This window comes from Grus americana, chromosome 15, assembly GCF_028858705.1.
Source record: "Grus americana isolate bGruAme1 chromosome 15, bGruAme1.mat, whole genome shotgun sequence".
NCBI classification, from domain to species: Eukaryota; Metazoa; Chordata; class Aves; order Gruiformes; family Gruidae; genus Grus; species Grus americana.
The window spans coordinates 999,132-1,025,019 of record NC_072866.1 but is presented as its reverse complement, the minus strand read 5'-3'; the positions used below and the strand labels follow the sequence as shown (position 1 = coordinate 1,025,019).

General features: G+C 54.9%; 1 protein-coding gene across 12 annotated transcripts in view; it reads left to right on the top strand.

The window, feature by feature from the left end:
- LOC129213424 (ankyrin repeat and fibronectin type-III domain-containing protein 1-like) overlaps positions 1–25,888 on the top strand; it is a 249,906-nt gene that overhangs the window by 43,424 nt on the left and 180,594 nt on the right. The window contains exon 1 of one of the 12 annotated variants that reach the window (XM_054843416.1): positions 8,713–8,815. The exons of 9 other annotated variants lie outside the window; for them this stretch is intronic. In XM_054843416.1, the coding sequence (XP_054699391.1) occupies positions 8,721–8,815 (95 nt within the window). In that variant the 5' untranslated portion in view covers positions 8,713–8,720. Of the gene's footprint in view, positions 1–8,712; positions 8,816–10,516; positions 10,723–25,888 lie in introns of those variants that run through there. 2 more of the 12 variants (XM_054843415.1, XM_054843427.1) reach the window with 2 other exon arrangements.

The window sequence follows — 25,888 nt, the reverse complement described above, 5'->3', positions numbered from 1 at the left end:
TCAGACCAGCTCAGCTGACTCATCCTGGGGCTGTGTGGCACGTTTCTGCTGGTGGTGGTTTGAGTTTTCTGTTCCAAAGGTTACCATTGCTGTTCCCGGGTGAGTGAGTGGGACGGCAAACCCCACGGTGCGACACAGATGCCTGTCCCGCTGCCTGTCCCCATCGACTTACCCAGAAACCTGCCCAGGGTTTCCTTTCCCTCTGCCAGGAGCACGGCAGCATCCTTTGAGGGCAGCAGGAAGGTAAAGGCAGGGACAGGGTATCAGCTGGGAAGAGCTGACGTGGGCAGAGGGTACAGGATGCCGGCAGGTCTCCCTCCCTCTCTTCCCTGTTTTTCCCCAGGAGTAGAAACCTTGGTCACACCATACGAGGTTGGAGTGTTGCGTTTGGACCGTGTGTAGGCAGCGCGAGCATAACGTGTGTGTGGAAGAGAGGTCTGGACGCAGTGCGGTGTCTCGGGGCTTACGCAGACTGACCCGCAGCGCGGCGGCTCGTGCTGGAAGGCGGGGGACTTCCCGGGAGCCTGGCATGTGGCTGCCGCACGAGCCCACGGCTAATCCCACCAGCTCCCCTGCTCTGCCAGGACTGCAGGTGTCACGGGGGCCCCAGGGCTTGAAGAGCTGATGTCTGTCCCTCAAGCAGCTCTTTGAGTAGAGGTCTTTCGCAACTAAATACACGGCGAGGATCCGAGCAGGGCAAGCGGTGACTTGGCGGTGTATGGCCGTGTGGATCATCTCAGGTGAGGAGCATCAATATGCAACTTCTCATTTTGGTGGTGTTGACCATCTGTGTAATTGTCTTTGTTCTGCCTGACGGGGGCTTTAAATATTTTTGCTTATATTATGAAGGATACGATGTGATCTGGTTTGTCAGTCTTTTTATTTTACTGAAATAAGTCAAAGTGTTTGTTTTCCCTTGGGTATTATTTGGATTCTGTACTCTGTTTGGCAGTCCTAGAGGTTTTAATTTTACAACTAGCATTTTGGAAGTTTTAGAGGTTTGTTTTTACTTTGTTTTAATTAAATTGCTATAACCTGGGGGAAATCTTTCAGTTAATTTAAACGGAAAGCCTTATGCTGAGTAAATCCAACATCCCTGTCTATCTGATGATTGTGCTGTTCAGAGTTTTGACGTGAAAAGTTAAAATTTGACTGCAGGCTTGGAAGTTTGCAATCATTGACTGCAACAGGCACGGCCAGCTCTGTCGTAAGAGGATTACATTAATCTATTGTTTGGGAAAGAAGCTGAGATTTTAATAGGCTCTGTTTTGATGCAAAAATGGGATAATTACTGGGTGAGAGGAGAGAAGAAAAAGGTTGGAAATAGCAATGGCCTTGCCTGGTGCGTGTGGGTGTCTGTTGTTGGACCCTTGGGCTGCAGCTGCTGAGGGTGACTGTGTCGCTCCGGGACAAGTGCCTGGCCCCGGGTGGCCCCACGCTCCCCCGAGGGGTGCAGTGCTTTTTTGGGGAGCGGGGAGGATGCGAATTCCCGTGGGCTCTGAGCGCCGTCTCCTCCTGGGCAGCACCGGGGCTAGGGCTGGACAGCCTCCCTGCCGCGCAGACCTCTGGGCGCCGGGCTGGGACTGCCGCCGGTTCGCAAAGGTGCGGGCCGGTTTGGGTCCCGAAGCCCCGGGAAGGGGAGCTGCTCAGGACTGTGCTGCTGTGTCGCTGGCATCAGCGGGAGGACATCGTGCAGGTCGGGGGGAAGCGCGAGGTCACGGATGAGTAATTTCCCAGGGGGGCTGTTGCATTTATCCGTAATTCACTTCAAAGCAGGCCACGCAGAGCGCTTGAAGGGAGCGGGTCGGAGGCTCATCCTGCTCGTTCTGGTGCGTGTGAAGGTGACCTCCCTCGCCTGGTGGTTAATGGCATTTTCGCCAGCTCCCTCTCAGCTGGCGGCTGCTGCGTGCTACCTCCTTGCCCTGGTGAGCCCGCTGAAGGGTCACTCCGCAGCCCAGCTTCGGCTCGGGCGGTATCCATCACTCACGGACGTTTTAGGAAGCCGTAAGCAGAGCGGCCGGGGTGAAGGAAGCAGCAGAGGCGTGGTGAGCAGTCACCGTGATGTGTACGGCATCAGGAGGAGTGGGGAGAGTGAAAACCCCACGGCCAGGATGTCTTTGCACCACAGGTTGGCAGTCGGGCACGACCTGTCCCTCCCTTTTCTGCCTCTTCTGGGCTTTCTCTTTCGCCAACCAGGCCGCTCGAGTGCAGGCCCCTTTTGGGAAGGGGGAAGGAGATGGGGTGCCTCAGGGGCTGTGTGCTAGCTAAGGAAACCCTCGTAACGACACCCGTGGGTCTGACGCTGGGGAGAGAGACTGCCTGTGGGGAGCCGGGCGTAGGAGGGGGCTGCGCCTCATCGGAGATCCACATAGGCACAAGGAGCTGTTTATGGAAGCAGGCAGCCGTATCGATTGTAGTCCTGTGACTCTCCCAGCCTGGAGACTGCTCATTCCATATCGATTATGATTTTTTCTAAAGACCGATGAAGTTTGCTGGGCTGTAATTGCAAGAATTATTCTCCTTTCCATTTTATGAAATTCTTGATTGTGTTAATGAGTTTTCCAATTTTTGTTTAGAGTTTCGCCAGGGCTGGCTTTTAGGGGAAAAAGAACAACGGGTGAGTGCCGAGCTGTCTGTTCCCAGGCTGGTGGAGGATGTGGGGATGGCATGTGCCCTATTTGCCCCACTTGGGCAGAGTTCCGGGGGTTTTGTGTGGAAGAATTGGTGAGTTTTGGGTGCCCACGTACGAGCATGGCAGAGGCGGCACCCCTTGTCCCTGAGATAGCCCTGCCAGCTCCAAATGTCGTCAAATTATTCTGCTTTTGCTTCTCCTTTTGCTGCCCTTCCTCCCATCGCATCACTGTTGATGTTTGAGACTTTCTTCAGTCCTTTTGAACTCAACAAACAGTTTTTTGGGAGAGACCAACTAATTTTATCTCTTCCCCCCCCATTAGCAAGTGCATAAAATGTGACTCCTTCAGCTGGCTGTGCTGCTGTCTGCTTTTTCCTGCCGTTATCTTTCCCCTGCAAGCCTGAGCCAGGTTATTGTGCTGCCATCAAGGAGCAGGCACCAGGGATGTTCCTCCTTTGGGAGGTAATTGTCCCTGTGTGTACCCTGATTTAACTGCACGGTGTTGTGTGTGGGGAGAACCTTTTTAAGTGGGATGAAATAACTTGGCATTGCCCATCAATCTGGGGGGTTAAAAAGGGAACTGGATTTCAGGAGCATGCGCATCCCATGCTGCTCTGAAAAGGGACAGATGCTGATGAGCCGTTGCAGGCGAGTGGCTGGATCAGTGCTGGCATCTCTGCAGGTGGGGGCTGCGGTTATCTCCGTGCTGCCGAACCAGCTGGCTCTCGGTGGTGGTTACACCTCTGCTTCCCTGCTGCTTCTCCGTGAATGCAAACGTTGAGCCAAACTCAAGTAAATACTCACTTGCACCAGAGTGCTTTGGCTCCCGTGCGCTTCACCTTGTGGGGCGAGGAGTTGGGTGCTGAGGTCCCTGCTTTGTCAGAGCAAAGGGAGGGATTGGGCAACGTGGTCTAGTGGAGGGTGTCCCTGCCCATGGCAGGGGTTGGAACTAGATGATCTTTGAGGTCCCTTCCAACCCAAACCGTTCTATGATTTTGGCAGGCTGGAAGCAGGGTACCACCAGCCAGGCTCCCACCACCCAAGGGCCACATTTAGATGTCGGATGCTACGGTGCATCTCTGTAATGTGCCCAATGCCTGCCCTTCTCTGTGTTTGTGCACAGGAGAGCGGCCCAAATTACAAAAAGAATGTGCCTTTGAAGTCTCTCCCTCTGTAATTCAATGCTGTTGCCAAGAATGGCACATCTGGATTTGCTGCTGGAATTAGAGTAATTGTGCTAAATGAGTTCTAATGCAGCGATACGCCAGGCAAATTAGTAAATTGATGCAACTGGTTTATGCTAGGTATCAGCACTGAAATTTGTATGTAATGCAATATATCTGACAATTAAAGCAAAGTGCCTAGTTAGACTGAAATTATAGATCCTCTCATATCCTCTGCTTTTTATTACAGCTGTATTAAAATGTGGCGCTTCCATAGGGCTTCACAGCTCTGCCAGTGAGCGTGCGTCAGTCCCAGGGCTGCACCGTTTCGAGGAGCTGGCCTCCAGACGTCTCAGGCCGTGTTTCTCCAGGGCTGTGGGCAACAGCATGGACCTGCAGTTTGTGGTGCCGCTGTGGCCTTGTGTTTGCACATAGCACGGACGTGTCGTTTGCTTGACTCGTGGTGCAAAAGCAAAAAAAAAAAAAAAGTCTTGTATTTGCAGCTATTAGTGGTCTTGAAAAGTTCTCTGACCTGGAACTGGTTTTAGCAGAGGTGTGCGTGTGTGCCTTCTGTTTGATGCTGTTCTGCGCCCTCCTTTCCCCGAGGCCTGTTGGCGCTGCTGTGGATGCACACGGATCGGCTGTGAGGACACTCCAGGAGGCCGAGCTCGGGGGGGGGCTGAGCAGGGACTCACGGCATGCCCTGGCTGGGGTCCCTGCAGGCAGAGGAGCGGGGGGCTCACGCACTGTCCTGCGTGGAGGCAGACCCGCACCCTGCCCTGCTGCACCCTGGTCTTTGGCTGTGGTAGGTTTGAGGCTTCACCAGCACCCGAGAAGCCAAGTGCAAGGGCTGTACAGTGGGTGTGCAGCACGAGGAAGGGTGTGCGGTGCCACACGTCTGGGCGCTGGCCACCTGAGCTGTCACAACGCGCTTTTGTCAAATGCTGCCGGCACCTGAGGAGGGTCCATAGCACGCGGGTGTGCTCAGCGCTGCTGCCGTGGCTGCTCCCAGGAGGGGTCTGCGCTCAGCACCGCGTGGCCTCCCCAGAATGCTTGTAGTGATGCTTGGCAAGCTTCCTGGGAGGTGACTCCAGGCTGAAGTTTGTTTTTCGGTAAGTATAGCAGCTCTGTTGCTGCATCTTTGAGTGTCCCCCGTGGCTCGACGGCTGGAGGTGTGGGGTGCTCCAGCGGGGCTGGGAGCAGGGCTGAGCTCCCGGAGTGCTTCTGGAGGGGATGGAGGGAGCAGGCAGGAGTGGGGGAAATGTCCTGCCTGTGGCCAACCTTGGGTGCTGCAGTGGCTGCTTTGGGCTGGATTTGAGGCATGGGTGGGGTTTTATATTTTTTGTTTTGCATGATGCACCATGTCGCACTGATAACAGTCTTCTGCTCCAGCTACAACTAGGATGCAGAATTATTTTAACCTCATAAAAACCTAAATGACTCGGAACCTTGGAGCTCTTGTGTAACTTTGCAGTGTGTTGTTTTAACAGAGGTGTGCGTGTGCTTTTTTTGGCCTTTTGGGGACATGGAAAAGTTGCTGGTAGTCTCTTGCGTATCTGTTTCTTAGTTCACTTCCTACTTGCATTTAATGTGTTTCTTTGTGTGCACATGGTGATAATTGGTTTTGTTCATCCTGTGAAATAACGTATTCCCCTTTTCTTTTTATAACTGTCCTGCAACAGTTGATGGCACTCTGGTATGCTGCATTAGCTGGCTGTGGAAAATGAGGGCTCAGTCACTGGGCGTATTTAGAAACAGGGTGGAAGAATTTTAGTTCCCAAACTCCAAGTGTTAGTGCTCAGAACTTACCTTGCCCTCCAAGAAATGGTGATTATCAAAATTCTTCATTATTGGCTTACTTCATTCACATGATGCTTGGCAGGGAGCTGATGCCTGACCTCAGTGGCCAGTTTTCAGCAGTTAGGAAAATTCCTGCCCAGAGAAATCTTTGAAGTCCTCATGGTGCTTTCAGCTGTCTTCCCAGGTAACTTGGAGAAGCCAGGCCAAACTTCTCAGTTCCTCCTCAGCTGGCACTGAAAGAGGCTCATGAGAAATCCTCTCCAACCTGACCTGAAGGCATAGCTCTTCCCTGGGGGATTGGGAAGCTGCTCCTCACTCAGTTGTTGGGATCTCAGATCTTTTTCCTTCTGGGGGAGAGGAACTCTGACCACAACGGATGGGAACTGGGGTGCCAGGACCCACACAGTCCTTGTTTTGCCCCTGAGCAATGCTCTGGGAAAGCTTGCCCTTTGGCCACGGGACACCTCAGGATGAGCGGGCAGAAGTGCCTCCTGCTCCCGGCTCCCTCCCTGATCAGCTGCTCAGGCTTTGGCTCCTCCTTTGGCCAGGCTTTCTGCTTTTCTAGACTGTTATGCTGTTGTCACTGCTTTAATTTTGAACCTGCTCTCTGGGACTCCACTTACGCATCCTGCTGGACTCCGTCCTCCGCATTGCTGGAGGATCTCAGAAGAGGCAGCAGTTGCTGCTCTCCAGGTATCAGCCAGACTGGGAAAGGGTCACATGGAAAGGGAGCCTTAAAACACCGAGGTTTTGCCATTTTTGTAGAAGTGGGGCGGCTACTTCCAGTATGGCTTAACTCTGTCTTGCCCATCTCCCGCAGGCAGTGGGAGGCGAGGTACTTGTGAGCATCAGCGGTCCTGGGGGAGGGAGGAGCTGCTGAAAGCGATGCTGGAGGAGCAGCAGGATGGGCTCTGCATCAGCTCACGAGTGGCTCTGAGGGACACAGGGGCTGGGAGAGCGGGTGTGTTTAACTCGTGTTGAGCCCTCTTGGCGTGAGGGAGTGAAACTGAAGCCCTGGACAAACGGTACTGGAGTCTTCTGGGGGCACTATAGGAGCAGACAGAAGCTGTCAGCTCTGAAGAACACCCTCTTCCTCCCGCCCCGCCTCTGCCTAGCCACGCTTGAGAAGCGTAATCAGAATAAAAGCTGCCTGGGGAAGCTACAAAGATGCAACAAGATAGGGTTTGCACACCCAGGGCTCAGGAGCGCAGTGACCAGGGGCTGCGAGGAGTCTCCTGGGGATGGTGCAAGGGTGGGTGACCCTCCAGTGCCGTCCAGCTTGTCTCGCCGTGCCGGCTGGGCAGGGGACCTGGCAGAGGTGCTTTCCAGTTCACTGCGCTTGGGCAGCCCTAGGACTTGTGGTGTTTGAGATGGCTGCGAGGTAGCTGTTAGGACTCCTGCCTGAAAAAGTGTCGCGGTTGTTTGGAACCTGGGACTGGAGCCGGTTCCCAAGTCTGTGATGGCGTCACTGTGTTTGGGGAGTTTTGAAATGGGAAGTGCTGGTCTCTACATATGCTTGCTTGGGCCATACAGGAATGTGTGAGATGGACCCAGACACCCACATGGTTGTGTTTATGACTTGGGGTTTTCCCCCCAAAATGTCTGCAGACAAACGGTGTGAGATGCTTATACAAATGTCACGGTGATGGTTGCACAGGGGTGGCCAAGTGTGTGGCAGCGCTCTGCTTTACCCCAACGCAGAAAGTCCCAGCGCCGTGTGGATTTTGATTTCTGCTTTAACTGTCTCCTCCACAGCTCCTCTTAAAAATCAGTTTATGTCTCCTGCAAATTAAACTACTGTTTCACTTAATAGTAGAATGAAACACTTTATAAGTGAAAGTGGGAAGCTGACTTTCGCATCACTGAGTACATGGCTGCAAACCCCAGCACAGCAGCTTGTTAATGTGAAATTAGAGATATTTCAGCAATATCTCAGCAGATTGCCTCTGCCGCTTAATAAAAGGCGCAGAGCTCCTCTGGGAGATGCTTGTGTGACAGCCCTATCTTGAAGGGCTGACCATGTCATTCCTCGAGCAAGGAAGGGCCTGAGGGCTGTTCCTTTGCCTTGCAGGAAAGGAGACAGCCTTTCCCTTGCCCCAAGTCACCAGAGGAAAAGCAGAGACTGAAATGCAAAGGAGAGATGTGGGAGCTTGTGCTGCTTCTGCCCCAGCGCTGGTTGTGCTTCCAGCCAGATGGGTCTGGGGTGAGCCTGGTCCAGGGGCCTGGATGCCCTGGGGGGCTGTGGGGCAGCAATCCCCTCTTCAGTATCACTTTTTGGTCACAGATGGAGGCGTTTATGGAGTTGTCTTGGCTTTCAGGCATTGGTACCCTGAATCCCACTGCCCCCAGCTACCCAGACAAGGGGTCTCAAGAAGGCACAGGTTCCTCCTGCTTGTTTTCCAAGTGCCAGCACTGCCAGGCTCACAAGGAAGCTTTGCAGCCTGGCAGGAGGCCTGACTCTCCTGTGAAGAGCTGTGGCTCCTACCTACCTGCCCAGGAGGGGATTGCAGAAATGTGGAGCGTTGCTGGCCGTAGGAGTGTCCCCGATGCAGCCGGGGTCCTGGGGAAGGCTGGCCTGCTCCTTGGAGTGTGCCCATCCGTCTGTCTGATCCTCCTCCTGCGTTTTCTACAGTCTTCCAAACTGCCCTTTTGTCCCCTAACAATGCTGCTTTGCAAATGCCAAAGGAGGATCCCTGGGGCAGCGTTGCTGCTCCTCTGCCCTCCCCTCAGGTGGTGCGGAGGAAGGGGAGAAGAGAGGGATTCACATTAACTCCCCACTCCCGCTGCCCGGCCCCTCTCCTGTTGCCTTTGCAGAGCTCAGGAGCAGATACCGTCATCTCTGCCAGGTAACCGCTGCTGTCCTCCTCCGAAGGCATGTGTGCGCCTTAACCCAGCTGCGTTCCTCCTTTCCAGCAGGGAAACGGGAGTTGTCCCCTTCTGTCTCCTGCTTGTCTGGTCTCCCCCTCGGCTGCTGCCTCCCCACAGCCCCCTCCGCTCTCCTCCGGCTCCTCTGACCTCCTTTGACGTGTTGCCTTTCACTGCGACTGGTAACGGGGAGCCGATGAGAGATAAGAGGGGTGACACTGTTACCGGCTCACGCTGCGCCTGAAAGAGCCAGCGAGCGGATGCTCTGCCTCAGCCCTCCCTCCGCAAACGAATCGATTTTAGGAAGCGCCCTGGAGCCCTCCCTGGCAGCGGTGGAGCCCATCGGAGGGAGAAGGTGGGAGACGAAGGGGGGTGGCTGTGTAGAACAGCGGGTAGACAGCTTTATCTTCCCTGGCTGTGAGAGGGAAGCGAGCCTGAGCTCTTCTCCCGATGTGTGAATGGGAGGGAGGAGGTGCTGGGGGGCTGCGTACCTGCCCAGCGGAGGGGCTGGCAGGGTCCCCCCTGGCCGTGGGGTCCCCCCCCCGGTGCATCGCCAGCCCCCCTGCTTTGTGCGCAGGTTTGCGCCCCTTCGCTCTGTTTTGCTGGGATGAATGTCAGCGCCCGGAGCGGGGAGGCAGAGAGCGGAGACGGTTCAAACAAATTAAAAGCCCCCCAAGGAACCGCGGGCAGGGGGGGTGACGGTCCCTGGGAGAGTCACCAGCAGCCGGCGGGGGCTGGCGGCCGCCCGGGTGACCGTGGGCTGTGGGGCTCGTGCTCCGTGGAGCGTACCTGGCTGCTTCAGGCATTTAATTCGGAGCGGGAAGCTGAACCAGAGCCTGGAGGAAAAGGAAGAAAATAAGGGAGGAGGGAAGCAGGGCTCGGCAAGGCACACAGCAGGTTTTCGGCAGCGGATGGTCGTCCCCCGTTGCGAGCAGACTGCTTGCAGGGGATGGCTCTAAACAGGAAAATAGCAATGAATGGATTTTTTGTTTATTTTTTAACATGGCATCCACAACGGAGGGATCAAGAGAACTGGAAGGTAGCTTGCTGGTCTGCCAGTTGAGTTAATGCTGGTTTTCTTTTCTATTTCCTTGAGGGTCTCTCGGCATGGCTGGGAGTTGCTGTCAGACACCCCTTCCCCTGGATGCGCTTCACTGACTTAATCTGGCTTTGCTCCGTGGGGCTGGAGCGAGATTTTTTTGAAGCCCTTGTTTTGCCTCCGCCCAGCTGGCGTCAGGCACTGAGGATGCAGAGAGAAGTGCTCCTGACTAGGGGAGCTTTGCAGTAGGATTTCCCTTCGGGTTCGGAGCACCCCTTCACCTGCTGCCTGCTGGAGCTTGGGGAGCAGAGCCCGCAGGTGACCTCTAACCGGATCAGACTTGCTTTAAATGTCTGTCCCTCTCCTTGCGCTCAGGTGTCTGGTGACAGGCTGGAAAATCGTGTTAGGTAGGTGCTGCTGGAGGCTAAGGGGTGCCTTCTGCTTTGGGAAACAGGGAGGGAGGACAACTGGTGAACTCTGAATAGCCGCAAGAAGAGCAACCGGGGATCCTCTCCACCTACTGTGCTGGTCTCCGTACGCTGTAAGAACAGACCCTTCGGAAATTCGTCTGAACAGCCCATTTCTTGGGGTTTTTCATCGCTTTCTGATCAAGACAGCATCCCCTCACCTGACCGAGGGCCACCACATCTGCCCTGGGCCACCTCCCCAGAGGTCTGCCAAGCCGTGGGGGCTCACAGACCTGTGCCATCACTACCAAGGGATCCTTTCTAGCAGGCGTTATTATATTTTTCCCCCTCCTCCTTAATTCAGCTCTGCAGCATTGCACTAAATAAGCGTGCAGACGCCAGCCGCTCTTGTGGAGCCTGGCACCTGCGGTTGGCTCGGGGAGGCAGGGCTTCCTACCCTCAAAATTCAAGGGATCGCCGAGGAGTGTGCTGTGGACTGTCCAACAAGTAATTCCTGGCTAAACTCCTCCTGTCTTGTGCTGTCTCTCTCTCTGACTCGCAGCGCTCCCTTCCCGGTCCTGCAGGCTGACGGAGCGTGCCGGGTAGCGAGCGCAGCTGGGGTGTAGCATGCATGAGTGTGCGGTGGGACCGGCGCCCAGGGACGCAGGCGGGTGCGCGCTCGGACGCCACAGGGGCCATGGCTTCGTTCGGGAAGCTGACGGAGTACTTCAGCCTGAGGAAGTCGAGGACGGAGCTGCGCTCCGGGTGGCGGGGCCGGCGGAGCGGGAGCTGTTGCTGTAGTGTCACCGAGTGCAGGTATGGGGTGGCAGTGGCCCGTCTGTCCTGGTGCCTCTGTGCGAGCCTGGGGGGCTGCGGGGTGGGAGATGCAGTCCTTGGTGTTTTGCTTTCCCTTTACCTCTCCTGGGGCTGGGGAGGGGGCTGGGAGCAAGCCAGGAGCTCCAGAAGCATCACCTCGGTCTTGTCTGGGGCTCCCGAGCGGTTCATTGCCGTAGGGCGTCTCCGGCAGGTTCCGCGCCCCGGCGTCCGTATCCCTGCCTAGGGCACGTCCCAGGTGTTGGGGGCACGTCTCGGACGTCTGCTAGGTGACCGCGTGCACGTGTACCTGCTTGCCTTTGTCTTCTGCTTTCTGTGTTGTGCTGCTGCACTGTCTCCTCGTACGGCAGTGAGGTTATCGTACCACAACTGCCCTTCCTTCCCTCTGCCCCTTGTGCTGCCGCACGCAAAATCCCTGAGCGCGCAGGCGGCAAGAAGTGCCTTCACAGGCGGAGTTGAGAGCGTGTGTGTGCATGGGGCTGATGGAGCCTCCTGGCGTGCACGGGCCGGGGAGGGGTGGGGGGGTGTCTCGGTGGTGCAATGGTGAGGGGCTCCTCTGGGCAGACAGACACACGGTTCATCGTCAGCTCGTTTGGGATAAGGGGAACGTGCTGGGGACAAGGAGGGTTGGCATTGGGCTGACTGGAAATCTGCTGGGAGCATGCTGCTGTCGGGGCGCTGAGGGTCACCGCGGGAGGTGGCAAGGCCAGCCCCAGCTGCAGGGTGCGCGTGCCCTTGTTTTGCAGTGTGAACGCAGGTAGTGCATTTAAGAAAATCGCTCTGTTACCTGGGCAGCTTCTCTCGCCTTGGCTATTACGAGCAGCTGGTAGGACGTGGCTGGCACTGGATGCTGCTCTGGGCTTTTCCCCTCTCTGAAGGCTCATGGTGGGGCAGAGGGTTACCAGCCTGAGCAGTGTGTCCCCCCAGATCCTCCCGCTGACCTGCACACGGTGCTTCCCTGGTTCTGTAGGGGTGTTGGGGGGACATGGGAGGGAAAAATAGCACTAAGATATCCACTCACCTCCTTCCCTGGTTGTCGAGCATCTCATACTCTGTAAAGGTTATTAAAGTAAGATCAAAAAGTTGGAGGTCTGTCTCTTGGGCCCCTCCTGCTGCTCTCTGTGTTGCTGAGATGGTGAGATGTGACGTGCCGTTGCCGTCTCCTCTTCGCTCGACGGTTACAGGAGATGGTCACCTCTTCCCCACTCGCTCAAAGTGCAGCATGGTTTCTCCAGAAACGCAGGAACGTTTGTGGCTGAGCCAGGAGCTTTGTTCTGCTCTTTCTTGGCATTGTGGACGGAAACCCTGGTTTCTGCCCACCGGTTTTTGCTGTGCTGGTCCAAAGCTCGGTGTGAGGAAGGTCAGTTCTTCAGGCGCCGCCGAGCGCGGTGTGTTCACGTGGCTTGCTGGTGTGCAGGCGAGTGCCACGTGGAGAGCGAGTGTGTGCCACGTCTTGGCCTCTCTGTCACGAGGGAGATGAGGAGGTGCTCCTGGGCTCTGTGCCGTAGCGATCCCCATGCACAGGGTGCTACAGTCCTGGACCTTGTGGTTTCGGGGTAGCTGGGTGGTTTCCTGTGTGACGCAAGATGCCATTGTACCTTCCCAGCTCTGGGGCATTAGCCACACAAGTGATGTTGTTGATGTGTAGCTCGTGTACCAAATTTTTTTGGCGGATGCTGAGTGTGGGCACGTTGGGAGTGCTTCCCTCACGCAGAAGCGTGGCTCACCGTGTGTCAGTCTCGGCTGCTGAAGCTCTGCCCTGTGTGGGGCCGGAGGACGTGGTTTCCCCAAGCAGAAGCTTCCCCATGCACCGGGATGGTACTGGTGTGGCCAAGCCTGACACATCTGGAGCCATGGTCTCCCCACTCCTTCGTGTGTCTTGTCCCCAGAGCCGGGCAGCCCCTCCAGGCCGACCCAGAGCATGTCCCAGTGCCCCGACCTCCCCAGCGACAGGGCTCAAGTGCACCTGCAGATACTGAGCCTGTTCCCTTGATTGCATGCAGTTGATTATGAAAGTAAAAATAAGTGTTGATTGAAGCATTGGATGTTCTTGAAATCAGTGTCACTTTTCACCCAGGCTACTTGAGATTCTGCCTTTGCCCTGCCACGTCTGTACACTGAGAAGCCCCAGCTGAGACCCCTGCCCCAACCTGCGCTGACTGCCGGCCGTCCAGAAAGCCAAACGCTTTACGGCTGGGATCCAAAAGCAAATGAAAGGCATCTGCTGCCCTGTCTGACCGTGTTCTTTCTCTATATGGTGCTTTTTCTAGCTCTGATGAACAACTTTCTGATTTTATTTAATTTCTTCATGCTAATGTGGGCAAATTAAATGAGGAATAAAGATGCTCAGACCCCACGTTTCCATGTAAATGGAGGTACTGGAGATCCTGCATCCCAGGCCCAGCATCCCAGGCCCTGCCCTGGCCTTCGCATGGCTCGGGGCAGCCGGGCTCCCACCACTCTTCCCAAAGCCACACGGTCCCTTGGGACCACAGCAAACATAGGCAGGTCCTCAGCAAAGAGGATGTGCTAACTGGAATTATTAAATTCTAAATATAGTGGTCCCACGCGTTCTCACAGGACCTAACGGATATTAGCAGGTGTGTAGTTATGGTCTTAAGTAATATGCCTGCGTTTTTAAACTACGCCTCCAGATAAAGCAGTGCGTATGAGGTGGGTTGAGTAAGTCTTCTGGATTTGGGAATTTGTGGGCTCAAACCTGTGCGCAAAAGAGGGGAGCCCAGCCATAGCGTCATGTTACCTCATGTTTAGGTGCTTTTGGGCAAACCTGCTGCTTCCAGGAGCTCTTCAGCCTCCGACATGCCTCGTGCCCTCCGGCCGTGCCATGACCCGTGGCGCCCAGCTGTGCCGTGATTTACACCTTTGCTGTAGTGTCAGCAGGAGGTTCTTCCAACCTGAGACTTGCCAGCCGTGCTCGGCAGGAGGCCGGATGCTGTGCTGCGGTGCTGTGGCATAGTGGCCCCATGTTATTAACTCAATCTCCAGGGGCTGAGAGGCTCCAGGTGTGACGAGCTGGGCACCAGAGTGGCCCCAGCATGCGGCTCATACTGGTGGAGTGATTGAGCATAAACGTACCAGCCAGGGCCGATCTCAGGGAAGTGTGTGATTTATTTGCAGTAACTTTTTTCAATCTAGTAGCAGCGTTGATGGATGAGCCAAAGGCTCAACTTGACTGGTTTTGGAGCTGTAACGCTTTGTGCAGGATGAGGATCATCGCAGGGGTTGATTTCTCCGCAGCACAGGGTGCAGGTGCCCATGGGCAAAGGACGGGAGGGGCTGGGGATGCTTGCTGAGATTCGGGGGTTTTGTTCTTTGTATTATCTTACGGTGCCAACCTCGAGGTGCTTGTGCCCGGCTCTCTGCGCGTTGGCAGGATGGGTAGAGAGGATCTGTTTCTGGCACGGAGGAGTAATGAAAGGAAAAGACAGGTTATACAAAATAGCTCATTTATTTAGTTAGCTATTTTTAAACTGAAAGGGCTGGACAACTAATTTTGGGTTCCTGCAGCTTTTGAAACTGGATCAGAAAATCGAGAAGGCTATTATCTTGTAACCGGGCTGAGAAAATGGCCTTGCTCTGCGCTTGTGCTGGGGGAGGCTCCAGGATGAGCCCAAGTTTTCGGAAGCAGGCTGATGCCTTCCCAGGCGGCTGGTGTCAGCCAAGGCTGCCTAGCAGCGAGCTCGCCTGGCAGAGTCCTGGGCTGAGATCTGGGCACTTGCGGCAATGCCAGGGGGATGAGGATCCGGCATCGTCTGACGGAGTTAGCCATTTTTGGAGAGTTTCTCGAGGAGACTTTTGGAGTTGATCTCGGCCTGAATGCAGTGCCGGCAAGCAGAACCCCCCCAGAGTGCTGTTCCTTTTGTGGGAGCCGTGTCTTGCAGCGGTAACAAATGGCACCTCATTAAAAATCCCAAATACTCTCCAGGGGTGGCAATTGGGAGGCAATTTGTCCTCTAGGCACAGACTTGGAGACTGACTCATTTAGTGGCTTTCTCTCTTGCCCGGTACCATGTTTGGCTAGATTGCTCACCTGGCTTCAGGAGGCTGATGGCACGTTCCCTCTTTGATAGCTGTCGCTCTCCCCTCCTCCGTGCTCCCCAGAGCCCCATGCTGTCCCTGCAGAAGGGCCTTGACGTGCTTACCTGGAGATCGCTGACCTGGTTATGGAAAAGGAGATCTTCAGGATGGGGGAAGAGGGAGGAGATATTTGTGGCTGGTTTTAGGTCTTGTGTGCCCCTCTGGGGGAGACGTTTGGCCTTGGAGGCAGCAGAATCGAAAACCCCTGAAAACGCAAGGGGTGGGGAGCCTACGTCCTTGGTGGGCTCCGGGAGAGGAGGTTTTTCCTGGCTGGGAGTGGGCAGTGGTGTGACCTGTGGTGAAACCCAGGGGACCCGAGTTTGCGAAATGGGGAGAAGAGGTGCTTGGCTTGCACTTGAACTGGGGAGCACAGGGTGTTCGCTTTGGGGTTCAGTGCCTTTTTTCCTCAATACCTGAATTGGTGATTGGAATTTGGCGTTAATTAGCAGTGAATTCAATAGTGTAGGAATTAAATTACATGAAAATTCCAACGTGCCTGGCCTGTTTTACCCATGCCATTAGATAATCTCCAGCTGAAGGAATGGTGCTCTGGGTGATGCTCAACCTTTGCACTCGCAGGGGGAGCAGAGGTGTGTCCGGCTGTCCCTGCGGCTCCATGCGAGCTGGAGCCCGTCCTGGGCCTCGTGGGAGGCTGGACCGGAGCTGCTCAGGGACCTGTTACCTCCCCTCCTTTGGGGTATTTTCCCCACTGATACCGTGATCCACGTTCCTTGCTCTGTAGTTTGATGGGCTTTGAGGTGGGTGGGTGGGCAGGGGTAGCGGGCAATGTTTTCCTGGCAGGATTGTGCTTAGTTGGTTTTGGGTGTTTAAAAATATCTCTTCAGCTCTGGCAGCATGTCTGTGTTCAAGCACGTGGTCGTGATGGGGAAGAGGAGGAACTGGCAAGTTTTGGGGCTGGAAAACTGCACTGAAGGAACAAATCCTGTGTTAGCCGCACATAGCATGCAAGAGAGAAAAATGGCAGCAGGTCTTCCACCTCTGGCGTACAGCGCAGCCTTGCAAGGGTCCCCATCACTGGAGTGTGGCTGCCGTGTGTGTCATCCTGGGTGTATCACAGTGACGCTGTGAGAATCCCAGGCTGGTTTGGGGTGGAAGGGACCTTCACAGCTCATCTAGTCCAACCCCCTGCAGTCAGCAGGGACATCTTCAACTACATCAGGTTGCTCAGAGCCCCATCCAACCTCGCCTTGAGTGTTTCCAGGGATGGGGCATCTACCACCTCTCTGGGCAACCTGTGCCAGTGTTTCACCACCCTCAGCATAAAAAATTTCTTCCTTATATCTAGTCCGAACCTCCCCTCTTTAAAACCATTACCCCTTGTCCGATCACAACAGGCCTTGCTAAGAAGTCTGCCCCCAGCTTTCCTGTAGCCCCTTCGGGGACTGGAAGGGGCTCTAAGGTCTCCCCGGAGCCTTCTCTTCTCCAGGCCGAACAAGCCCAACTCTCTCAGCCTGTCTCCATAGCAGAGGTGCTCCAGCCCTCACATCATCTCCATGGCCTCCTCTGGACTCTCTCCAACAGCTCCATGTCCTTCTTGTGCTGGGGACCCCCAAGCTGGACACAGCACTGCAGGGGGGTCTCACCAGAGCAGAGCAGAGGGGCAGAATCCCCTCCCTCGACCTGCTGGTCACGCTGCTGGGGATGCAGCCCAGGACACCGTTGGCTTTCTGGGCTGTCAGTGCACATTGCTGGGTCATGTTGAGCTTCTCGTCGCCCAACAACCCCAAGTCCTTCTCCTTGGGGTTGCTTTCAATCTCTTCATCCTATAGCCTGTACTGATACCGGGGATTGTCCTGACCCATGTGCAGGACCTTGCACTTTGCCTTGTTGAACTTCATGAGCTTCCCATGGGCCCACCTCTCCAGCCTGTCCAGGTCCCTCTGGATGGCATCCCTTCCCTCCAGCGTGTCAACCACACCACACAGCTCAGTGTTGTCAGCAAACTTGCTGAGGGTTCACTTGATCCTGCTTTCTGTCATTGAAGATGTTAAACAGTACTGGTCCCAGTACAGACTCCAGAGGAACAGCAGTTGTCACTGATCTCTGCCTGGACATTGAGCCGTTGACCGCTACCCTCTGAATGTGACCATCCAACCAATTCCTCATCTACTGAACGGTCCACCCATCAAATCCATATCTCTCCAATTTATTGAGAAGGATGTTGTGGGGAGCTGTGTCGAAAGCCTTACAAAAGTCCAGATAGATGACATCTGTAGCTCTTCCCTTGTCCGCTGATGTAGTCACTCCATCATAGAAGGCCACTACATTGATCAGGCAGGACTTGTCCTTGGTGAGGCCGTGTTGGCTGTCTGGAATCACCTCCCTGTCCTCCGTGTGCCTTAGCAGAGCTTCTAGGAGGATCTGGTCCCTGGTCTTTCCAGGCACAGAGGTGGGGCTGACAGGTTGGTAGTTCCCAGGGTTCTCCTTTCTACCCTTTTTAAAAGTGGGTCCAACGTTTCCCTTTTTCCAGTCACCAAGGACTTCACTTGGCTGCCATGACTTAGCAAATATGGTGGATAGTGGCTTGGCAACTACATCAGCCAGTTCCCTCAGGACTCAGGCATGCATCTCATCAGGTCCCATGGACTTATGTATGTTCAGGTTCCTCAGGTGGTCATGAACCTGATCTTCTCTTGCTGTGGGAGGGACTTGTTGCCCAGTATCGCCTGGGGCATGGTGCTGGGAACTGATGAGCCCCAATCTGGGAGTTTTTAGTCAATGCTGGCTGTTTGAAACACATGTAGGTGTGAGAGCTGGTAGGATGGAGCAAGCAGCCAGTCAGGGTGTGTGGAGCAGTGCCTGGAGCTTCAGGGGAGCCTCCGTCCATCTGCCAGCCCTGATGGGTGCTCGGGTGTGTCTTGTGCACCCACCTGCAACATTTAATCTTGCAAACATGCGTGGACCATTTTTCCCAAGTGCTGTGTCCTGCAGCTTGAGCTGGGTGAGAGGCTTTTAACGCATGGCAAAACTTTCTCCCTGAAGAGGCATCTCTGAGGGCCACTGAGGATCTCATACGGGGCTGATAGTTTGACAGACTTTTCCCACTTTGTTTTTTGACGTGTTTTGAACAAAACCTTTCTGCTTCCAAATGACACATCAATATGGAAAGATACCTGCATTTTAAATGCAAAACCAAGTAAGAATCTTGGAAGTGTTTTGAGTTAAGTGCAAAGTTTCCACCTGGAACTAGTCAATAAGGTGTTGGTGGCACTTGTATTTCAAACTTCCCGGCTCTGACGCCTTCCTCGCCTGCTGGGAGGCCAACAGGAAAATGTGCGTGCATTTTTTTTCTGCATCAGATCATTGTAACCAATGAAAAAAAAATTAAAAAATTGATGTCCGTTGCTACTGCGTGGAAGTGTTCTGTGCCGATGCCTAACCAGGCTGAGCTGGAAATAGAGTCCTAAATCCGGTGTTAGTGACTCAGACCGTGGCCCGCTTTGCAGGCATGCTGAGCACCCATTAATCCTGTTAACTGTAGCAGGCAGCAGGCACTCAGCATCTTTACAACTTAGCTGGTGTCATTTGCGTGGCCGTGCAAGAACAGGAGGAGGAGCTTTAGGAGTTGGAGCTGAAAACTTCAGCCTTTTTCGGATGGAGAGATGCTCGGTCAGGGAGCTCGATGGCGGGTCGCAGGGCGCTCTCGGGGCGTGCAGCTGGATGGGTGGCTGGCCTCAAGCGCAGCTTGTGTGCGGTTGGGTGAAGCTCGTTAGAAACCGGGAGCGCTGCTGCTGCTCTTTCCCACCTCATCTGGTGCTGTGTGGTTGTGGCTGTTGGCGTGACCGGTGCCTTTCAGCTCTCGCACTTCGCAGCTGCTGCCTCCGCCCTCCGTGCTGGTCGTGCGCGGTGGGGAGAAGGACCGAGTCTTCCTCCCCTCTCCTCTGCGTCAGCTTTTCCCCAGGCTGTGCAAGCGCTGCATCCCTGGTGTCTCACAAAGATGACAAGCCGTCAGACATAAACGGTTCTGTTTTGTGAGCAGAGTGGCAGTACCACGGGGGGAGATGACATTTAGCTTTTGTTGCTTGATTGAGCTGCCTGGGCTTTGCATATTAAACCTAAAGAGGCTTTTTAGCTTCGCTCTCCCCCCGTTGTTTGTGTCTCTCTGGCTGTGATCTAGAAGGAAGGGGCTTGGGGAGCAACATGGACAAGAAATCTCTTTTCCCATCAAACCTGTCCTTGCAAGGGGCCTCTCCAGCAGAACCTGACATGTCCTGGTTCTCCACGGAGGCTTCTGTGCCCTGGGGGGATGCCTGGGTGGGTGCTTGTCAGGTCCAGCACCCAGCAACCTGGCCACAGCTCTGCAGCTCTCATGCTACCAGCATGTAAACGGGGGAAGCGGTGCGCATGGAGCCAGGCGTTCCTGCCTTCTCTCGTCCGTTCTGCCTCTTGCTGCCCCCCCAAAAGGCCGCTCTTGGGGCCGGAGGTAGCGGCGTGTCTAAGATCTCTCCTGTGAAAGCACAGGTGCATGTGGGCCTGGGAGCTGGCTGGGAATTCAAGCTTTTTGAGTCTGATGGGCTGGAAAAGCACGCCTGAGCCCTTGGTGTCGTCTCGTTGGGTTTTGGGGTGATGTTGTATGTAAAGCCCAGTGATGTGGTTTGCACCCAGTGTTCTTCCTTTACACCTAGCTTCCGGCCTCCTTTTAAAGCTAATCTTTGGGACGGGAGGTGAGGTTGGGAGCCAACTATTTTCTGCACGAGCTGAAGCTAATCTTTGCCTGGATTAGGCAGAAACAACTGGATAGTCATCCTTTATTTTGGAATGGTAGTTGGATAGGGTAGCGGGAGGAAGGGGAAGTTATACTGGTATTAAGGGGAATTACATATGTAGCATGACTACAGAAAACTTCTCCTTCAGCAGAAAGCCTTGGCTTGTGAGTCACGGTTGCTAGAAAGACTGTTTGATTCCTAATTCACCCACTGTTTTGGCACTGAGTCACAGCTGGGTGGGTGTGCAGGTAGGAAACAGAAGCACCAGCAATACACACCGGGACTTGTGCACGGAGAAGGGAAAGGAAGTGATTTCAGACAGCGGATGTGAATTTTAATAGCTTCTAATAAAAGCGGTGGCTGGCAGGGGGAAGATTTCTGAATGGAGGTTGTCCCTGTTTGCCCCCCTCAGCCCGCTCCTGCCCGCGCAGGGCAGCCCCCGGGGTGCGTGGGGGATGCTAAGCAGCCCAGCTCCTGGCTTGTGTGGCATGGGGGGCTCTTCTCACTCCACGCGTGGAGCAAATGCTGCTCTCCAGCTGGGAGTGGGTTTTGAGGGGGGCCCTGCCGGGTGCAGGGGACCTACGGGGGGGGGGGGGGGGGGGGTTGGCTGCCGTCAAGATACCTCGCTGTGTCGGCATCGCTTGCCTTCGGAGGTGAAGGGGAAGGGGCTCCGTGTCCTCATGTGCCTCAAGGAGACGGTGAGCTGAATGGCACGCAGGGAGTCCGTGGGGGCAGCGAGCAGAGCCCTGAGCAGCGGGGAGGAGATGCCACTGTGATTTGGGGGGGTTGAGCACGGTATCGTCTACCCATCGCCCCGCTGGCATGCTCAGCACCCTGGTGCAAGAGGCTGAGCAGAGGAGGACCTGTCCTGCAAACAACCCTGCCCTCGGATGCTGAAGGATCTCCTAAAAGTGACCAGCCCTGACCTGGCCCCACACGAAGGGGAGAAATCAGAGACAGAGCGGTGCTGTGCCCAGCCTGGCACCCTTCTGCGGGGAAGTTTGGCGAGTGGGGTATTTCCTTCAAACCCCTTGCTGGGGGAGCAAGCCACCCCAGGAGGAGAAGGCTGCTCCTGCAAGAGCATCCAGTGGATGCTGTCCTGCGGGAGGTGGGCTGAGACGGGGCTCCTGAAGAGCTGGAGGGGAAGGGGAGGGGGGCTGGGTTGACAAAGGAGACTTTCTGAGCCCAGGGAGAAACATTTCAGAGAAGAAAGGAAAAAAAAACCACCCAAAACTTCTATTTAGAATATTTCAAATGGGAAGACCAGAATACTTTCTTTAATAATTAAAAAGTTAAATTTTTTAATTCTGTTTTTTCTCCTGTAGGAATAGTTGGCAATTATACAAATTTATGCAGAATATTTTTAGTTTGCATTTTTTGATGGGGAAGAATGCAGGAAGGAATAAACAGTTTCTTCTGGTTAGCTGGCTATGGCAGCTGCTTTGGCGTGGGGGGGAGCAGAGCAGAACCCCGACCCTCGCCCCCCACCAAGGCAGTCCCCTGGGTGTCAGCACCACTGCCCAGAGCACCCATGTGCTTCCGTGGGTGTTTGGCGCTCGGAAGCCACCAGAGCTGGCGTTCGTGCTGACCGGCAGCTCCAGGCCCGCTGCTGCCTGCCTTGTGCATGGAATTCCAGTGACCGCCTCTGTTACATCGCTTTTTGGCTGCAAATCCATGTTTGTGAAAAACTGGAAAGCTTCAGTGCATTTTTCTGTTGCTTTAAAGAACAAATAGCTAAAATTTAGATACTGGAAGGTCTCTGTCCTGGCACACATTATAGAAGTCTCCAGAGATACACCCGCAGCTGGCACCCCCAAGGTTGCAAGGGGTTGCCACTTGGAGCAATAGAAACTCATGAGTTATTTACTCCTACCACCTTGATGACCTTCCAAAGGCATAAAAACTACATCATGTTTATATTCATGAGGAACAGAGGCCATTTTTATCTTGGGAAGGCTTGCTGCTGAGGAAATTCCCAGTCTGTTGTTGGCTGGGCTGGACTGCTTGGGATTTCATCCTCCCTCCATCTCTGGTGCGGACGGCTGCAGCCTGCTCCCGCACAAACCACCCAGCAGCCGGTAGGAGAATGTTATCGGGGAACGCGTGACGAAAATACATCCTGTGACCGAAGCATAAAGGCAATTTGCAGTAACGGTGCTATTAACCCCTCGTGGTGCTGTTCGATGAGGTGCAAGTGGTCGCGCAGGGGAGGAAAGGAGAGCGGAGCCCCGATGCTGGGCCGCAGGGCTGATCGCTGCAGAGAGAAGTGGGTTTCAGCAGGCGTGTTCCTGCATCCCCCGGTGCGTGTGTGCTGTGAGGCCCTGAAGGAAGCTGTGCTGGCTTTTAATGTTCGTCTTTTCCAGAGACAGGTAGGGAGAGCGGGAGCTTATTCAAACCGAGGGGTTTTAGGGGCTGTTTTTCCTCCTGAGGGGTAGCGGCAGGCATGTGCTTCCCCTGGCAGAACCAGTCTCTGCCTTCCTTAGCGGGTGCCGAGCCGAAATTGCTCGTGGGCAGCCTGGCAGCTAAAGCTGTGCCCGGGCTCTTGCTTGGAAACAGGATGCTTTAGGGCTTGGCTTCCCTTGCATGCCATGGGACGGACCCACGGCCCGGCCCGGCGGGGCAGTGTCTTGCCCTCTGTGCTGGTGCACAAGGCCCCAGCGCTGGCTGGGCCCGAGACCTGAGCCTGCCCCGAAGGAAACCTGGACCCGAGGGCTCTGGCCTGGCCTCCCCTCCCGCAGCCGGGGCTGCTGCTCTGAGCCTGGCAGCTGATCAGCACCCTGCTGCCAAGACCAGGAGTGGGTCCTTTCTGGTATTTTTGGGCTGTTAGCTCCTTGTTCTTCCTTGCAAGCCAGATAAAACCCACTAACCCCCCCCAGCGCGGGAGGGCAGAGCTGAGCAGCTGTTGCATGGGGTCCTGCCCTTGCTGAAAGCTCTGCTCCCAGCTCCTCGCGGAATCCATTACTCCTTCATCGAAAGCCATTTTTTTTAGGGATGTTACTGTGACATGTTGGGAGCATAAAAATCTGTCTTGTTGAATGGGCTTGTTGTCCATCTGACCGTGGAGGTGACCTGCCTCTTGTACTACTCGTGCTCTGGTGCTTCAGAGGAAAATGAGAACCAACCTAAGGCTCTGCATGAAAGATGGTGCCCAGGAGGATTTAAAACAACAATATGTTGTCCAAGCCTATGATTCTAAATATGATTTTTTGCCCCAAACATATGAAATAATTATTTTTGCCAGGAGTCAGTAGTCAGAAATAGGCCAGCTTTGCCATTGTTAGCCTGAAGTGCTGGAAAACTTGGTCACGCTGCAGAAATTACAGGATTTAAAACAAACCGAGCAGCCCCTGCAGATGTCTGGAGTCTTTATGCTTTCTGTGCTGGAGCACGTAGAGTTCATGCCTGAAGGTCTACCCCTGTGTTTGTCAGGAGTGGCAGTGTCCTTTCCAAGATGATCTCAGCGGCTTTTTGTCTCGTGACTCGGATTTTGAAGCAAGAGGGGAGAACAGCCCTGTGTCATGAGACTGGGAATGGGATCAGGAGTTTGGCCGAGCAGCCGGTGGGCATCCCTGGGAGAGGTCAGGCTGTGCCGGGGGGCTGCAGGGAATGATTTTGTGCTGGTGCAGGGTCGGTCAGAGGAGGGTGGTGGGTGCTAGAGGTTACTGCGGTGCTGGAGGTCCTGCTGGACCCTCTTCACTCCTGCTGAAAGGTGTTTGCAAATGTAAAGGAGGCAGTTAAGTATTTATCTTACACTTTAGCCAGCCTTTTAAAATTTGAGCCAGGATGCTTGTCTTCCGTGTTACTTGCGCTTCATTAGCTTTTGTCTCTGAAATTTTTCAAGGGCAAACAGGAGATGAGTAATCGCCACAGAAGAGAAGCGGGAGCCAGTACACAACAGTCTGTGGTTCAGCATCTTGTGAACCTGGGAAGTGGGAGGTTTTTGCTCTGTCCCAGCCCTTGGCAGGTCACGTAACCCCTTCTCATCTCTGCTTTCCCCCACCTTTAAACATGGGTTTCAGTGTGGCACTGAAAGCTTTGTCATTTAAAGCAAGGAACTGTTACTGTCTGCACCGCTTTTCTTTGGGCCACTTTCTGTCCCCTGACGTAATGTGCCTGTTGCACAGCAGCTGCATCCCAACCATGTTTTGGGGTCCCTCGCCGGCCTCGGGGCTGGCCACGTTTAGTCACTGGTGTGTCCCTGGGGCTTGCATCTGCTCGTGAGCTGACTTTCAGTGTGCAACATCTTTAGGCGAGCTTCCTAGTTCCTCTAAAATACCCTTCTTAAAAAGGTGGGGAGTGCAGCCTCAGCCCTCTTTCTCTTGGAGAGTGGTCCATGAGCCTTTTGTGTTCCCTGAGGAGCATCCCGGCTGCCTTTGCCTGTCCTCTTGGTGTCACAGGTGCCTGGATGGCAGAGCCTGGCTACGAGCACGGGGACCCTGGGGTGCTCACAGTGCTGGTCACTGAAGATGCAGGTCATGCTCTCGAGCTTGCGGGGAGGGAGGGTGTTCGCCTGCTCCGTTGTCGTGCCGGGATTCACGTGTTCACCTTCATCTGCCCTCTTTCCCCATTTATCAGAGCTCTGTGAGCAGGACAAATGTTCACACTCCCTTAGTGTTTCTGCTTCTTTCCCTGGCCCTGAGGACTTTCTGTCTTTGGACTTTGTTTTTGTTGAGGAAGCGAAACTCCAGCAGGTCTGGCCACCTCTGCCAGCGGCCTCCCGAGAGCCCGGCGCCTGCTTCGCCCCTGTTAACGGTCCGTGGGTCAGCGTGGCGGGTGGGTGAGGGGGTGCCCAGGGCTCCTCTCCCCTGCGGGACGTGGAGGGGATGGTCTTGTGGCATCATAGGGACAGAGCGTGTCTGTGTGCCGGCGTCTGGTCGGGGCAGGGTGACCCCCTGTGGGGTGCAGGTGAGCTGGGGAAAGCCCTGGGGGGCACTGGGGAGAATAAATGAACAGCAGTGTGTGGCCCCGAAGTATTTCCTTTTCCCCTTTTAGCAATTACACTTAAGTGAATGCTGAGATGGAAGTGTGTCTGTAAAACACAGCCGTGGTGCTTGGGTTCACAACTGCCGATGTGCAATATGAGTATTTTTTACCCTGTTTCCCTGAAGCAGTGCGTGAGGCTGGCCGGGGCTGGCTCTGCCTGGTGACCGGCTTGGACTGATGGCATAGTGCCGGGGGAGCGCTGGCAGAGCGGCAGCAGGTCTTTAGCGCTGAGCAAATGCCCGGTGGGCAAGAGGCTGTCGGTGGTGTCGGCACTCGCCGGGTGTGACGCCGGCTGTCGTGCACCGGAGCGCTCAGGGCTCAGCAGGCAGCTGCTGCCACGAAAATGACTTTTGGCCTTTTCCTGGGAAATTTGGTAACTGAGCCCCAGCCCAGCAGGGTGGCTGCTGGGAGCAGGGCTGGGTCCCGGGGCATGGCCGGACTCGGAGGGGTGACGGGTACCGAATGTTCCTCCTCCAGCCAGCTCTTCTGAAATGTTTTGCTGAGGCCATCCTTGTGTTTCCTGGCACGTGGGGTGTCCGAAATCCTCTCCTGCACCTCCTGGCAGCCCCTGAAGCCTGTGTCACCCGTCCTAATTGGGGACAGGAGCAATTGTTCCCCTGATGCCGGGCGGTGTTTTGTTCAGTGCTTGGGCAACGGCCCCTGATGGAGAGATGCACTTCAAGCTGCGGAGATGGCAGGAGAGGCAGCTTTTGCAAACCAGCTGGTGGAAATCATGGTATTTACCAGCTCACAGCTGAGACAGGGAAGGTATTTTTATAGCTTCACATAGTTTGGGTTTTTTTCTTTTCTGAACTTGCAAGCTGAATGCTGTTTTGGTTTTTGTTTTGCTTTGAAACTGTTTCACAGCCAGATAAAAGATGCTCTGTTTTCAGCTATCATCCTCCGCTCGTCAGCCCCTGTTACCTTTTAACAGCACGAAGACAGTTTTGTGGAGGCTTGGCTTGAATTGGGGAGAGGGATCTCACATGGCTGAACTCCTCCTGCACGAGGACATCAGCTGTGCTCCATGCAGGCAGCAGGAGGGGTTGCTGCTGCCTCCTCTCTGGTCCCAGACGCTTAAAAGAAGGAACGCAGCATGGTTGTGTGGGCCCCAGTGCAGGACTAGGACTGTCGAATTTGTTGTGCTCCAGGGATGTTCTTGGGAGCGGGGGAGGATGTGGCAGCAGCGCCTTGCAGGTGATGGAGAAGAGCTGTGCAGGCTGGGGAGAGGGACCGTGCCTGGGGCTCGGCTGTCCTGTGCAGCGATGCTCAGCCTTCTCTGTTAGAATGGTTGCCTCCCTCGGTGGACTCGGCTGCTCCTCTCTCCTGCTAAAACCGTG